Raw genomic sequence first — 17,669 nt, 5'->3', positions numbered from 1 at the left:
CCCCCCCCCCCCCCTAAATTTCATTCTGGCTACGCCGATGCTGCTGCCACTAGAAATGTTGACGAAATTGCGAACAGTTACAAAGCTTTCGTTGGCATATCATTTTTCAGTGGCTTATACAGTAGTTTAACAAAAAAATTTTAATTTAACAAATTCAAACAAATCACACGAGCGTGTAGTTTATTTGGTCGCCGAATGAGACACGACACAACGGAGCTTGGCAAAAGCCGCAAGCGATGGTGGCTGGCTGCCTTTCGCTGGGCTGTGTGGTTTACGGACATTTAGTTGATTTTTGATATGAGCTCAAATGCTGGAATGTGTCTGTGTGTGTTTATGGTATGTGCGCTCAGGATTTGTTTACGCTGTGTGAAGTTCGCCATTGTTAGTACACGCACTTGAGCGTTATAACACTATGTAAGTGGCTGTGTAAGCGTTTAAGTGCTTTTATAATAACCCCACAGTGAAAGCTACTTGTTGTGAACTAGTTGGCTACCAGTAAGCTTTTCAGCTCTACATACTAGTATGGCTTCTATATATTTTTACATTATCTAGGTAGACGCTGGTATTTTTAACATGGCGATGTCCTTCAAAATGTCAAAGGTCAGATTCTGTAACAGCATCAACTAGTAGAAATACCAGTACTGGCATACCAGTTACATAAGTAATCTACCTATGCATCACCTCCTTTATTCACTGGAAGGCCTGCGTGTCAGCTTTTACCAGTTAAACAGCACTAGTCGACTTCTACCAGTTGATCTACTAAAATCCTTACTGGCTGGTTTAGCTTTTCACTGCACTGCAGCACTGAATGAATGTGTGAGTGTGCACGTGGTATTAGTGGGCCACTGTGAATATTTCTACATGCCGAGCTGGTGGTGTACTTTAAAAAGGCTTGACAATGTCGATACAGCAAAGGCAAACATAAAATCACGAAAATATACGCACATAAGTATACACACACACTTATTCTCGCGCACATTTGCATGGGACAAATGCTAACATGCGCCTCTTTTGCATACGCACCGCAATCACAATGCTGGCAGTCTATTCATGTTTTTTTTTTTGGCGATTAATACTTTTCTTTTGCAACTCTGCTATAAGCTTCCCTGCGGCCTCNCATGGCGATGTCCTTCAAAATGTCAAAGGTCAGATTCTGTAACAGCATCAACTAGTAGAAATACCAGTACTGGCATACCAGTTACATAAGTAATCTACCTATGCATCACCTCCTTTATTCACTGGAAGGCCTGCGTGTCAGCTTTTACCAGTTAAACAGCACTAGTCGACTTCTACCAGTTGATCTACTAAAATCCTTACTGGCTGGTTTAGCTTTTCACTGCACTGCAGCACTGAATGAATGTGTGAGTGTGCACGTGGTATTAGTGGGCCACTGTGAATATTTCTACATGCCGAGCTGGTGGTGTACTTTAAAAAGGCTTGACAATGTCGATACAGCAAAGGCAAACATAAAATCACGAAAATATACGCACATAAGTATACACACACACTTATTCTCGCGCACATTTGCATGGGACAAATGCTAACATGCGCCTCTTTTGCATACGCACCGCAATCACAATGCTGGCAGTCTATTCATGTTTTTTTTTTTGGCGATTAATACTTTTCTTTTGCAACTCTGCTATAAGCTTCCCTGCGGCCTCGTAATGTCGAAATTATTGCACATTTTAAAATTTATTTTCGTAATTTATGGGCTAACGCAAAAGCTTGCACTACCAGCAGCATAAGTATGTATGTCGTACATATGTACGTATTTGTTACGTCCCTGTAGAGATTGATAATATTAGGTAGTATGTTGTAGTAAATAATCCAAATTAAGAATTATTAAATACCGACTATAACAGTAACGCCCGCTGTGGCGGCTGAGTGGTTAGAAAAGCAGCCGCCCCTAGGCAGGCAACGATAAACCTCCGAGTGTATTTCTGCCAAGAAAACGCTTCTCATAAAATTCATTTGCTGTTCGGAGACGGCAAAAAACTGTAGGTCCAACCATTTTTGTAACAACATCAGGACGCACTCCTCAAATTAGAGAAGAAGCTCGGCTGAACATTTAGCAAGAGTGTAAGTACATATATTTTTTTTTAAGTTCTAAATACTGATAACAAAAGTATTTAGTAACTTTACTTAACTTAATACCCCGCATAAAGGTATTTAATATTTATGACTTCAATAAATACCATATGCAAAAGTATGTAACTGTAATGAAAAGCCTGAAACTTCCAAATTATTCCCGAATAATCCCAAAAACTCAAAAAACCTCGAAAATTACAAAAAAAAAAGAAATTCAAAAAATTCGGGTATGCAGTTTAATAGCCAATTTAATTTTAGTGTAATAAAGTGCAAGTTTGATAAAGCTTTCCTGATATTATTTTAAATTTCTACAAAGTTAGAAACTTGTATCTATATACCTGATTAGTTTTTGTTACAGTGTGAACTATATCAAAAAAATAAAAATAAAAAATTTAATAGTTTACAAAATTCTACGTAATATTTTTAAGTGGTGATAAGATTGGCGTAGCCCCAAGTGTATACCGTAATATATGCGTACGGATATACCCTGCGCTATAGTCTTCAATTTTTTCGTTAGTATTTTTTTCTTAAAAATTCCGAACAGGATAAAAATTAATATTTACATACAGTATATTGTAAAAATCAATTGAGAAAAAGGATTTTAGTTCAGAAAATTATACATCAAGGTCAATTCAAATTCATTTCATGTCCTTTTCATCTGATTCTGTACACTGAATAGAATGTCAAATTGGTTGTTCCTTTTTCTAAATCCATTCCCAAAGATCTTCTGCAAAGCCCAAGATCCACGAAGCCCCTAATTTTTATATTTTGAGCTTTAGAAGAGTGCTTGCCTAGCATTGCTCAGTTGTAATTAGGGATGCAAACGATGCATCGATGTTTTTGAAACATCGATAATATCGGTTCAATTTTCGATGTTTGCCATCGATATTTACAATTTACTAACATCGCGAAATTGACGATACATCGATGAAAGTTTTACCGATGTTTTAAACATCGACTTTAAGGAGACTCTCCGACTTTCTTTCGGTATGTTTGACTGCCCTTAAATTTATTATCCATTCAGAATTATTTTGTTATTTATGGCCTTATGACAATTATATTCAACAATTTTATTGAGCTTGAGGCCGTTTCTTTTGAAAAGTGTTATTGAAAATCAACAATAATTTATAAAAGGTAGAAGTTATTTGTCAATGTTATTGTTGCTTGTTAACATTTTATTTTTAATATTTTTATTGCGCTTTGTACCGCGATTGTTTATTAGGGAAAATTGAAAAAGCAACAAAGTCTAAGCGGTGAAGTTATAGCACTATTTCAGAGACCACCACATTTCGTCGTCAGACTTCTTTTTTCTAGACTTCAGCAGGGATCGAACCTGCGTATTCGATGTTCAAAGTCAGAAGCGTTAACCACTGAGCTATGTACATCCCGTAAACTCTTGTTGCTAATTCATTTTCCTTATTCAACCAACTACTATCAAGTGCAGCTGATTTGCCGCTATTTAAACTCGACAGCGTGGTTGTTGTTGTCAATTCTATACATCCATTTGCTTATTTGCTTTTTTGTATAGTTTCAGGCAGGCTCTTCCTAAACTATGTATTTGTCAATGTTATTGTGGCTTGTTAACATTTTATTTTTAATATTTTTATTGAGCTTTGTACCACGATTGTTTATTAGGAAAAATTGAAAAAGCAACAAAGTCTAAGCGGTAGAAGTTATAGCACTATTTCGGAGATCACCACATCTCCTCATCAGACTTCTTTTTTCTAGACTTCAGCAGGGATCGAACCTGCGTATTCGATGTTCAAAGTCAGAAGCGTTAACCACTGAGCTATGTACATCCCGTAAACTCTTGTTGCTAATTCATTTTCCTTATTCAACCAACTACTATCAGGTGCAGCTGATTTGCCGCTATTTGGGAGATCACCATATCTACTAATCGGACTTCTTCTAGCGCGGTCACTGAGGTGATGTGGTGATATCCGAAATAGCTGCTATAATTTCTTAGCTTTGTAAATTATTGTAGCTTTTCCACAACATTTTTCATAAAAAATGGCCCCAAGCTCAACAAAATTGTTGGATATATTCTGAATGCTAATAACCTAGCCGTTAAGAAAGGAACCAAACACCCCTCAGAATTTCAACAAGATCAGACACGAACGACCCTACGATGGTATGCATTTTGATTCTAATAATAGAAAGGGTATAGAAAGGATAATAAAATACAGAAATACATTCATAATTATTAAAGTATTCAATATTGCTTTAGATTTAACTAGAAATTAACAAATTGCAAAACATCGGAAACCATCGATATAACAATGTTTCTATGGCGATGTATTTTGGCTTCGATGTTCTTTTCTCCGATGCATCGAAACATCGATGTATCGATGTTACTGCTCAAAATTTGCATCCCTAGTTATAATTGTTTGTCCTCCAAATGATAACAAGGTTTCATTCAAGTACAATTTTAATGACTTTGCTACTTATATCCCAAGGACGCTTCGCGTACTTGTGAATACTCAAGTTAATCAAGAAAATGATAAACAGATCTTCCATATAATTTTAATTGCATGTAAGTATGTAGTTATGTTTTCTTCATTCCAACAATTTTCTTCAACGGAACTGAAATAAAAATTAACAATCCATAAAAATAAAGCTTCTCCAACGTTCACAAGTTTCTAGTATATGGCCGGATCTTGAACGAAAAATAAGTGGCAATTCAAATGAATATCCATTATGTATGTTAAGTAATACACTTAACCATTTCAGGACCAATTTCCTGTTAGTGAAAAAATTAAACTTTACGTTTTACAGCGCGATAGATGCAAGTATTTTTTAAGACAATGGAAAGGCAGTAGGCAAGATAGTTTAAAAAATTTCGTTTTATTATGGCACGACAGTCTTACAAACAAAGCTCCCTTGCTCGTATTTGATTGCTCTTTTTAATTAACTTTTTTTTTACATTTATTTCAATATTGTTATTGAGCTTTGTACCACGATTATACTTTTCAGCAAAATTGAAAATAGTAACAAAGTTTAAGCGGTAGAAGTTAACTTCCAATAAGTTTCTCAGAGTTGAATGTTACAAAAAAAAATTTTCTTTAAAAAAAATTAAATTAAATTAAAAAGAAAAAAGAAGTTATCTTCTACGGCTTAGACTTTGTTGCTTTACCCATTTGTTCTAAAACCCACAATTGTGGTACTTTTTTTTCTTTTTAATTTCGTCTTGTGTTTTTTTTTGCTTTAAAAATACATATTTTGAGAAACTTATTCGACGTACGTATTCCTTTTCTTAATATAATTTTCTTTTAATTAAATTTTCTTTTCATATTTAAATTTTATTGTTTTAAAAAGAAGTGCATATCTTAACGTTTTATTTTTGCTTTAAAAATATATATTTTGAGAAACTTATTCGATTTAATTTTTACTTTTCTTAATATAATTTTTTATTTAAGTTTCTTTTCACATTCAAATTTTATTGTTTTAAAAAGAAGTACATATATCTTTTGCTTTCATTTAATTTTTTGAAAATTGTTTTGCTTCAATATTATATAAAGTATTTTTTAATAAATTTGCTCAAAATTTTAAACTTTGTTGTCTTAAAAAGAAGAATATTTTTTTTAATTTCCTTGAATTTCTAGAAAATGATTTTTTTTATTTTATTTCCTCGATTAATTTTATATATTTTTTGTAATTTCGTTTTCTTTAAACTTTTAGTTTTATTTATTTGTTTATTTAATTTAATTTCTAGAGACTTATTTTATGTTTTTTTAATTGAATTGTTTTCTTCATTAATTAAAATTCCTTTTGAATTGTAATTTGCATTATTTCAAAAAAAATATATATATTTTTTTTAATATTTAGACAAACAAACAAAACTAAAAGACAAACGAAAGACTTTTATCTTTCAAAAGACTGTGCTGAATTGAAAGACAGTTACCAGAATTGCCCGGTTAGATTGGGCTAAAGTAACAAATATTATTTAATGTAGATAAAATTTCCAAAAATTAGTTATTAAATAATATTAAAAAAGCGCTGGTACATAGTAGTACATATTGGAAAAGCATATTGGAAAAAAGCTGCTACAACTACACTCGTATTATGGAAAAAGTTTCACTTAGTCCTTAAAGAGTCAATTTAAGAAAGACTTGCAACCCCTACAGTTTTTATTTACACTTGCTTCTCGAATATTTTGTGCTTTTTTTTAACCAATATTCCTGCAGATTATCTTTGTTTACGAGAGCATATTACGCTTACATATGTATGTAAATGACTTATCCAATGATTGCAATGAAGAGCTTGTGTGCTCGTGGCGATTTTCCTTACAAATTTACAACCCCATACTCCTTCCCTTCAACTTTCGAATTTATTCGCAGCTGATTGTGTGCCTTGTTTAATTATCACAGAAAATCATTTTATTGCAAATAACTTTGTAGGTATTAAGAATTTAACAGAATGGATGGCAGATTTCGGAATTTAAGTACTAGCCTGCGGAGGCGTTTAAATGAATTACAGAAGAGACGTTGTATCAAGTGTGGTGGAAAACCACCACAAGCGAGCAGAGTTCACGCTTACGTAATTATTGGATTACATGATTGAAATGTGACAGTAGCTAAAGGCAGATGCCGTTTGAATAAAAAGCCATAGGGAGCTGTCATGCGATCTGTAGTTCGGTTCAGCTTTTCACTATATCTAAGTAAATACACAAACACCTATTTTAAAGTTAAATTTAAAGTCAAATTGAAATGTTTGCAAATCGCATCTAAATATATGTATGTGCGTAGGTTGGCCAGTGCGTATGAGTGACTTTCTTTTGGCTGAAAATCACAACCAAAACAAGATAAAGCTGTTTTCAAATCGATACGACTCTCAAAAAAATTTAACTATTTAGAAATATAAACAGATATATGTATTTCTACTTCTCTTCAAACAAGGAGTGAATGAAACTGTTCCTTTTAAATTGAGCGCCTTGCCTGTTTATATTAGTAACTATGTATATGTATATCTGTAAACATATTTGCTCTGATAGCTCAGTGTATTTCACTCGCCGTGTGCTTCACAAAGCACTATTGAATAGCAATGATTAAACTTGCTGCCACAAAAAGACATACCCTGCCACTTATTTACTTGCACCCAACATCATTTCACATTTACCTACCTCCATCTCTGCTTGCAGCACTCAACTCACCTAAGAGCAGCTAACAAGATTTGTGTGTATTTAGTAGCATCCACACTTTTAATTACACTTCTTTGTTTTCCAGCTGACATTAACTGCAGATAAATCCATTTCAACTGATACTTTTAAATGCTGGCTCACTTACAAACTTCGTGTTGTATAAATATTTACTTTAAAAATAAACCAACAAAACACTTCGATAGTGGGGGATATCACTCAGCGACTCATACATATACATATGTATGTGCATATGTAGAGTGATCTTAAACTGTTATTTGCAGANACTTCGATAGTGGGGGATATCAGTCAGCCACTCATACATACATACATATGTATGTGCATATGTAGAGTGATCTTAAACTGTTATTTGCAGACATAGATGCTTACAATAGCAAGCGAATTCTACAATTGTGACGCTGCTGACCTATTAGAGATTCGCTCTTAAAAGTGTGTGCCAATGTAGCTTTTATTTTCTTCCACACTTGCAAGTGTAGTAGCAGCTTAATACAAGTTCAAATAAGCTTTGAACATCGACAACAGGCATTGAAGTATGCGCGAGAGTTATACTTAGTAATTGTATATTAGGGTGGTCCAAAATCTCTGCTTCTCTGCAGGAGACCTCCAATAACAATACCTAATTGTTTATTTAACCATATTTTAGTACTGACTGTTTTTAAAAGTAAAAAATCGTTAATACTAAAAAATTGTAAAATAAACAATTGGATATTATTATTGGAAGTTTTCTGAAGAGCAGCACAGTTTTCCGATTGAAAAATATTGATTTTCAGGAGCTCTATGCCATTTCTATAAAAAAGTGTTTTCCTCCATATAAAATGCTTACAAAACTTCATGGTCTTTGAGGCTGTTCTAAATATCATTTTTTTCCAAACAAAAACGGGCATTATTTTTTCCATTTGGAAAAGTTTTAAAGATCGAGAGCTTAACATTTTAAAATTTTTTGGAACCACCCTAATATATATATACAAACATATATACATGTATGTATGTATGCCTCTTGGTATGCGCCAGTGTATGGCTGCAAAAGACTGTGTGCAATGGCAGGCACTAAGCAGCATATCTCACATTCTTCTAAATGGTTCAATGGTGGCCGCAAGTGGTACGCTGATAAGCAAATACGCTTGCGGTGTGAGAGAGAAGAACGTGGTAAGCGATGCTTCGCATTGCCAATCATTAAAATGTGACAACGAACGATTGAACGCAGCAAAAGTGGAAATGATCGAAATGAGCAAAGCAAACAACGACGAGTGCTATTGTTTATCATGGCGTAAAGTATGTATGTACACATGTAGTATATGCTCCCACTTAGCAATGGCTGCCGACAAGTCGAAAACTGTTTTTACAAAAGTATATGGCGGTAGATAAAAGGAAATGTGAAAAGATATCTTTGAGTAACGACATTTGATGACGCGTGCGTTGTCTGCAAGTAAGAGTGAAAATTAAATGATTGCGAGCGTTTTTGAAGATATCAGTTAGCTGCGGTGTGGTAAATTGCGTTTAATGACATAGGATGAAGGATGGAAAAAAGGCTGAGCCACAAAATGGTATTTTCAATGGATAAGTGTTGATTCTGAGTAAGAGTTGATAGGATTAGATAGTGACTTTAGACAATTACAGAATCTCAAATTCACCCTACCCTATAGCTGTCCATAGTTGGTATTAAGAATTTCAGAGGCGATAGAGACCAGAATTTTTTTATTTTGCTATGGACCTAAATTTTTAGAAGCCTATTGGCTTACATACGAGTCTCTTTTGTGTGATGATAACAAGTCTATTTTGTGTATAGACTTCACTGAGAATATTTATTATAATTTTCGAAATCAGCCAAAAATTTTACTTCAGCTGCATACAATTCTGATGGGGATAGAATTCAAGAAACATTTATTTATGTAAGTGCTATCCTTTTCATTTGAGTGTACGAAATTGATAAATGCACTTAAAAATTAAAATTCTTCCTTACTGCCACAGTAACCGCCTCAGCGCTTTTAGCGAGTCCAGTCGTTTTTTAACTAACGCCTAATCGGAGCCGATTTTATTTTATTAGAAGCTTTTTCAAGGCAGAAATACAGCCGGAACTTTGCAGATGGTTTGGAAAACCTTTTTCTGATTTATATGTTGCTCGGAATATGAATCGAATCCAGCTCGTGCAGAGTTTGCGGAATGTGTGAATTTGTGTTTAAAAATATTTTAAATATCAGAAAGCCAAAAGGTAAACTGTTCCCTCTTGCGATGAAGGCCTCCGTCTAGTTTATACTATGTAGAATTTATAAGTATTAAACATCAAAGTAGTTTGCCTTCGAAAATTTTAAATTATCTTTGTGGGGCCATTGAGCTCGCTAATTTGCAGCGTTTTGGTGGTGGTTTTTCACTGGCTTTTTGGTGCTGATTAAGAATCCGTAAGTGAGTCGTTTATTTTGAAAGTGGCACAAATGACTCAAAAAAATCAAGTTAATGATAACATGGATTACACCGAGCATAAGTCAATTTTGCCCATAAAAAATATATACTTCCAAAACTAGTAGCCCAATACAAAAAAACTGTGGAAAAAAAGTTTAATATTTTTAAATTCCAAAGAATTTATGTTTTCTTTGGTAGGTACCCACATTGTTAGTCGAGATGAAAATGTTACTCATACGCCATGTAGGTACGTTGGTTTTTAACTATTTCGTGATAAATGGTAGATCAAATATGAATCCGAAATTTTGAATTTTTAAAATGTGATTCCTGATTCGGAATCAGGGACCTGAAGGACTCCCGACTGTAAAGTTTTAAGCGAAGTTAACTGATTTTAATTTTTTTTTTTACATTATACCGGGTCCGGCATTTTGAATCTTGCCAATCGGACTTCAGATTCGACCAAACAACAATCGATTTCACACAACATTAAACTAACAGTGGAACAAATACGCGAATTCAAGTTTGATACTTTTGAAACTGTCCGATGGCGTTTGTGCGGCTTTCAAAACAATGATTTGTAATGACAGCAAAGAGCAATGTTTTTTGAACCCATTATCTAAAATTGATCTCAGATGGGAGTTATATTTTTAACGTTTAATTTTTGCACACAAGCTATTTTACCAGCACGATATGAATATCGCTAGAGTGAAAAGTCGCTAAGTAAACTTTTTAAGAAAGTTTTTTTTTTATATAGTATAAAGCATATTAAAAATGCATTATTGTCATATACGAGTATCTACTTCGTTCCAATTCAGTGAAACATATCGCACACGATCCTCAAAAGTGTGTAAATTGGAAATATGCCTTTTTCATATTATGTGCTAGAAATATCCACAGATCGTGAACCTTCCTTGAAACGCTGAAACAAAAGTTTGCTGTGATTTATTGCAAGAGGCACATTAAATAATCCTTTCCATATACATATAAATATATAGTATATTATTAGAATGAGCTAAAAAAAATCATTTGCGGATAAATTGGAGTTAACTCACATTTGTAGAACGCGTGCGATATATTTACGTATACATCTTAACAAACATAGGTAGGTAATAGAGGTCACAGCTTCATTAACACATCTTCCATCTAAGTGTGTAAATAAGTATTGACGAGCGAATATTCGCTTAATTAAAACGCGCTCAGCAATACCGCAGCCTGTTGCTCGAATAAACCTTTATAACATATTTAAATTAATTTTTGAGTTAAAATATATCTTCGAATATTATTGTATTTAAAATAATTTCTAATGTAGCATTCTGTCCGGAAACAAGGTTTCATGAAAAAGTACACCAGTGCGTATGTGCAACGTTCCGCATTGAGAGACAGGCGTAGCGTATTTTCTTTTTAGTTTTGCTAAAGTAACCCATTATAAAACTCTAATAAAAATTTGTGTGTTATCCGGGTTATCTTCTGCGCTTAAACCCATGCTTTACTATATTTTTTTTTTTGGCGCGGAGTTTAAGGCCCTTTTCAACTGCCCTAAATAGTCATAAATTTTTTAAGTAACACAAATTTATGAAAATTTGGTTGCTAAGTAAAAAATCATATTAAGAAATAACAATTCGATAAATGTTGATTAGGTTGTTCTTTACACATTTAGCTAAGTAAATATTGTAGAACTATTTTAAGTATTCTACGAAACGAAAGAAAAGACAACAACAAGGTGAGTTCCAATATTGCAATACCTACATTCCTATGTATGTATATATTATATGTATATATACCATCACTATTAAGCATTTTAAATTACTATATTGTAAGGCTAACATTTATACTTAAATCATTTTATGTAAATTTTTTGTGTCTCACCAAAACTTGCCACTCCTGCACTTTCTCAATAATAAGTGTTGTAATTTAGTTTATTTCGTTTTCTATTGTATTTCAATAATAAAATAGTTAAAATAAAGGTAAAATTAAAAAAAAAAACAAATCGGGTTGAAATCAGAAAAGTATCAGCCAAACCAAGTGATCTTTATTTTATACATAAATTGAACAAGCTGACTGCCAGCAAAGCGGCAAGAATATTTGCAAGCAAGTAAAAACACATTGCGCTGATAAATTAATAGATACTCGTATCATCAATGTTTAGCAGCACCAAGCAGCAGTATGTAGTAGCGTTTGAATAACTGCATTAAACCTAAGTTCAATAAACGAATGCTGCTTTGTAAACTCTACAACATTTTATTTGCATAATAAATAAATAAATAAAAAAAAAACAATACAACAACAACAATAATATGTAACAGCCTCCACAGTTTTTAGCAAGAAAAAAAATCTATGAAAAATAAAATGTTACAACTTGCAAAACAATAACAAAAAACAAAAAAAAACCAAAACAAAAAAACTTTAAATTCAACTTGAACAATTCCTTNCAATACAACAACAACAATAATATGTAACAGCCTCCACAGTTTTTAGCAAGAAAAAAAATCTATGAAAAATAAAATGTTACAATTTGCAAAACAATAACAAAAAAAAAAAAAAAACCAAAACAAAAAAACTTTAAATTCAACTTGAACAATTCCTTCCTTCCTCATTCAAATTACAGTCAGAATAATGGGCATGGACGAGAAATTGCATCTGAAAATGTTCGAAGATAATCTGGCGCTCATTGATACGCCTCTCATAGCGACAGCGACGAGCACCCACTATCCGGGCACGGTGACAACCTCGTTGCATACGCTGCACGGCATACTCTTGTACCCCTTCAATGTGAGCGACTTCCAGCAGCGTCACGCCGCACCAGCTGTCCATGAGACCGCCGCCGGCGCTCTAGATGTCATCGACACTGGCAACTCGTACGGCTACGATCAGGCAACTGGACATAGCAGTCATGGCCATAGCCACGGCAGCGCCAGCGGCAATGTTTACTATCAAAGTATGTGTAAATGTTTAGCTCTACAAGTACATACATACAAACATAAATTAAAAAAAAGTATGAAAAGCAAAAAAATAAAGTAAAAAATAGAAAATATGGAACAGGAAAGAGGAAAGAGGTAATAAAAAGAGTTTGCAGGCGCTTATAGCTGGAAAAATACTTGAAAGTTAAAATAGTTAGCTGAGAACAAAAGAAAAACTGCAAAAGCTCAAATTGTAGGGCATAGTCGCCGCTTAGTATTTAGCTTGAGTAATTGTGTGTATGTGTGTGTTTGCGTGTGTGCATAGGCAAGCTACTATTTGTGTACGAGTATTTTCAGTAGTCCAGTGGGAGCGTAGAAGAGTGGCGGCGCAAAGTGTTGGAAAACTAATTTATGCAATGTACATAAACATATATAAATTGTTAATTTCACGAGTATTACATTTATCATTTACGAGTATTTTAAATGCTTTTATTTTAGTTTATTTTTTTATTTTTTTATTGTTTACAAAAATGTGCTAATCCGTAAACTTTTATTGTGCTACGAAAAATAGTGAAATTACATACATATATGTATGTATATACATTAGGGTGCATCAATGTACATAAAACAAGAATATCGGTACTGTTTTTCCTTCGGAAATATAAAATTAATTATGTTTTAGGACTTACGCCAAAATATTTCGGAAAAATATCACGATTACGTAAGTTGGAAATACCTCCCAAATCAAGCGTTTTATAAAAAAAAAGTTTTTGAAATTCTTTTTTAAATCCTCTCAGATTATAGATGAGTATAAGTCTGAAAGGCATTCATAAAAATGTTTTAAAATTATATTAACGACGTCAAACTGTTAAGATTTTGTAGGTGTGTTCAAATCGGTCTAGCTCACGTAAATCTTAATATTCTTTCGAAATATTTTAGTAAATATAATAAATTTTTTATGTAGGTATTTACTTTAGAAACATCGCAGCTTTTTTTGGTAATGCACCCTAATGTACATATTTTACGTATGTATGTATATATTTTTGCATATTTTTATATTATTATTTCCTATTTTTAATTTTCCGTTATAAGCCAAAGCTTCTTATGTGGCACCCAGCCACGCCTACTCTACACTCGACAAATGTATTTTTTTAGTTAAGTGTTTTCAGAAATTCAAATGAAACAATCAAAACAAATTCCAACAACAACAATAATATATGAAACAAAAAATAATCTCAATAACAAATCTGTTGCAATGAACGACAACAACAGCAAACAAAAAATAAAAACCAAAACACAAAAGTCAGCATAAAAAACGAAGGCGAAACGAAAACAAACTACCGCTTTGTTATTTTATTTGTTTTGTAAAATTTTCAAATTTATTTTTAACTGCCACAATTTGTTTCGATTTCGATTGTCTCCTGTTCGTAATTAAATCTATGAATAAGCTTAAACAAAAGTACAAACAACAACAACATTTTTGTATTAAATAGCAAAACAAATATTTAAACCAAAAAAAAAGAAAGGAAAAACCAAAACATTTTTTTCAATTTTCGAATTTTGTTACATAAAATTCAATTCAATTTTTTCCGCACTCTTACAAATTTTTTCTATTCTATGCACTGTTTTACAGCAACAAAATAAAAATTTGTTAAAAAAAAAATAAAAATTTTACCTACATACATTACTCGTATATTTAAATACTATAATTAATTAAAAACGAAGCAAGTACTACACATTTTTCAAAATTTCATGCAAATCAGTTCCGTTCATTATTGTGTTCGAATTTGAAATTTTTATATTATTACATATGTTCATATGTACATGCAATCAGATGGCTCATATTTCATACTGTCAACGCTAAAACTATTCCAACACTAACAATTCAAATCAATTCAATTCAATACCTATACTATGCTAATTAGTTACAGACTCATACACAACACTTTTTGTTTCATTCGCTAGTTTTAACTAGTTTTGGTTAAATTTTTTACATCTTCATTTTTTCCCCCAACTTCAGAGCATTAATTTTTATTAAAATATTTAGTACGAATATTAGACAATTTTATATTCGGTTCTGCGCAGCGATTTCATGTGTGTACATAGCAACCACATGCATTTCAAGCAACATATTCACCAACATACAAACAAANTCCCCCAACTTCAGAGCATTAATTTTTATTAAAATATTTAGTACGAATATTAGACAATTTTATATTCGGTTCTGCGCAACGATTTCATGTGTGTACATAGCAACCACATGCATTTCAAGCAACATATTCACCAACATACAAACAAACATACATACATAAATATGTATTTGTTTACAAACATTGCAAATTTTGCGTTAAATTTTCACTTCCGAAAACAATTTTTGTCTTTTGCGTCATCATTATCGCTTTAAATTGTTGATACCGTTTTTGTTAAAATCCTCCACCGTTATTGATTTTTATAAAAATTTTGCAAATTTTATTTCTTCGTTTAGATATTGATTTACCTTTTTCCAACTCAAAATGTATGTATGTATGTACACACAAATTTTATTATAATTTTGCAAGCCTAACAGCCAATTTCACGAAAGCAATATATGCAAGTGAAAAATGATTTTAATTTTGTGAATTTCATATGGAAATTGATAGAAAATTAAAAATAAATTTCCATTTAAATTGCTGGTGAAACAGGCTGCAAGCATATTTGATTTAAAGGGTTCCGTTTTTGATTTAAAGGGCTTCCTTCCTATTTATGAAAGAAAGCGATATTCAGCGAGTAAAACCTGTGCAATTTTCAGAATAGTTTCATTAACCTCGAAGCCTTACAAAGAAGGCTAAGCATAATTACGCTGTTAAATAAAGAACGCTTCTGTAGTAACTTAACTTACGCTTTAAGGTAGATCTTTGACAATAACACTTTCTCGTAGTAGAAATTTATTAGGATCTCCTCGAAATACTCTGCCATTTTGTAGGTAGATCAGAAGGTATGTTCTCAAAGCAACGCAAGTTACAAAAAGCATATAGAAGCAGGCGTGTCGGTGCGTGTCTGATATCAGGTAAAATTCGCACTTCGTCATTATAATTTGTTGTAGATTTTGCGCTGAGTGGAAGACCTTCTAGCTCTGGGTATTCCGCACAAAATAAAGGGCTAATAGTCAAGCTCTGATTCAGAGTTAAAAGAGGACAAAATAAGGCTTTAATTTAATTTGTAGAATAGGTATGTTTGCCACTGCGTATGAGTAATATTAAATTGAGCAAATGAGTGTAGCCAAGGCACATTGCATAAGTAGCAGCAGCGCGGTTGCGATTTAGATTTTTTTTATTCGAAGTGATCCATGAATTGTCATTTTTGTTAACACTTTATTCTGTAATGTCAAATTTTTGTTTCCTTTTCTTTTGACATTTTGGAGCAAAAAGTCAACAAAAGAATATATGCAATGCTTGTAAAAATACTATTCCAGGGGTGGGCAAGGCCGAGGCGGAAACGAGCTGCATGTAAATTCTAAATGCTGCAAAGAGTCATAAGAAAAACAAAAACTTTACTTTTTAATTAAATTACTTTTAGAAATGAAGAATATAAATTTTATTGTCATTCTAATGTACGTAAGAAAAGTCAAAAGTTCGCTTTGGCCAAATTTTCAAAATCTGGGTTTACGTCAGTTAAAGCCGTTCGTAGAAGTTCTGTTAGGTACGTTCTTTTAAAATCGCCAGTAAAAAACGTCCAACAGCAAAATTCCCGCGAAATGTCATCTGTTCACTCACAAGAAGTAAATATCCAAAATAGAATGCGAACAGTAAATCTGCAGAAACTTGCAAGTTAGACGAACAGCTGATAGAAATTTTGTTTACATTCAAAATTCATCACAAACTGTTATCCTGACACAGTTTATTGATTAAACAAATAACTACTTACTTCTTACAAGTTTAATTAGTCGCATTTTGACATCTTTAACTTCAAAACCATCACATTCCATTTTGTGAATTACATACGTAAATTCCAACCAGCTGTTTTTGATCCCTGTTTTCCTGTTGGAAAATTGCTGTTGGCAAAAATTTTTCCCCTCAAAATGATATGTCACTTTGCTCTCTCAATTTCCCCTACGTTGNAATTTTGTGAATTACATACGTAAATTCCAACCAGCTGTTTTTGATCCCTGTTTTCCTGTTGGAAAATTGCTGTTGGCAAAAATTTTTCCAACAGAAACTAGCAGCTTCCCCTCAAAATGATATGTCACTTTGCTCTCTCAATTTCCCCTACGTTGCAAGTTTTTTGCATACGCGAACGAAAAAAACCTGAAAGTGTTGGTTAACTTTGAACAATTACAAGGTACGCAAATGCAATTACTTATTATCTTGTGAAAATTTGTCTGATTATTTATGAAAAGTATCTTCATTTTGAAGATAAAGTGCGACTTCTGGCAACACTGGCGCTAAACTTGGGTATGCTGTGGCGTATGAGTAACATGCTTACTGCTCGTATTTCATACGAAAAATCTTTGCGCATTTTCATTAGACCACTCGTATTTCATATTTCTCCATCGATTTGCTTCATCAGTAACTTGATTTTATGTTTTGTAACAGAACAGGCTTGAGTACAAATGCAAAAATTTGGCACAGAACTTGTTATTTTCTTAATTTTTATTCTGTTAAAGTTTAATTTTTTCATTAAAAAATAAAACAAAAACTGGAATGATTAATTAATTTGTNCCATTTTTTCATTAAAAAATAAAACAAAAACTGGAATGATTAATTAATTTGTCAGAAACTATAAGCCCTATCTGAAAGTGATGTATGTATATACGGTATATGGAGAACTTCATTGGCTTTCATTTTCCGCATTTTTTTCAAGATTTTTAAGTATGTTCGTAAGATATACGTGATCAAAAGGAACCAGTTTTTGCTTTAAGCGGAATAACGGTAAATTGCCAATATCTCGAAAACGTATCCATAGAAGAGAAAACTAACTCGATTTTCGAAATCACCAAGCAATTCTATATAGGGATTGGATAGTGGCGTCTGGATAATAAAAACCTAATTAAATTTTGTGATCCAGTGTATTTAACGTCACAGTTGCCACGATGTTGGGTTAATATAGGGTGTAAAATATTATCCATGCCACTGTCACTCATTGCGTGTCTGGCT

The 17,669-nt window shown here is 32.7% G+C and overlaps 1 protein-coding gene across 1 annotated transcript in view; it reads left to right on the top strand.

The window, feature by feature from the left end:
* LOC108367161 (uncharacterized) overlaps positions 1-12,575 on the top strand; it is a gene marked incomplete at its 3' end in the record, with an annotated part of 64,549 nt that extends 51,974 nt beyond the window's left edge. Inside the window, exon 8 of the mRNA XM_017621757.1 lies at positions 12,246-12,575. Coding sequence (XP_017477246.1) covers positions 12,246-12,575 — 330 coding nt within the window. The remainder of the gene's footprint in view (positions 1-12,245) is intronic.
* Positions 12,576-17,669: the final 5,094 nt, after the last annotated feature.

This window comes from Rhagoletis zephyria, unplaced genomic scaffold (genome assembly GCF_001687245.7).
Source record: "Rhagoletis zephyria isolate East Lansing unplaced genomic scaffold, Rhagoletis_zephyria_1.1 Rzeph_scaffold_02571, whole genome shotgun sequence".
NCBI classification, from domain to species: Eukaryota; Metazoa; Arthropoda; class Insecta; order Diptera; family Tephritidae; genus Rhagoletis; species Rhagoletis zephyria.
This window is presented reverse-complemented; position numbering and strand designations above follow the sequence as displayed.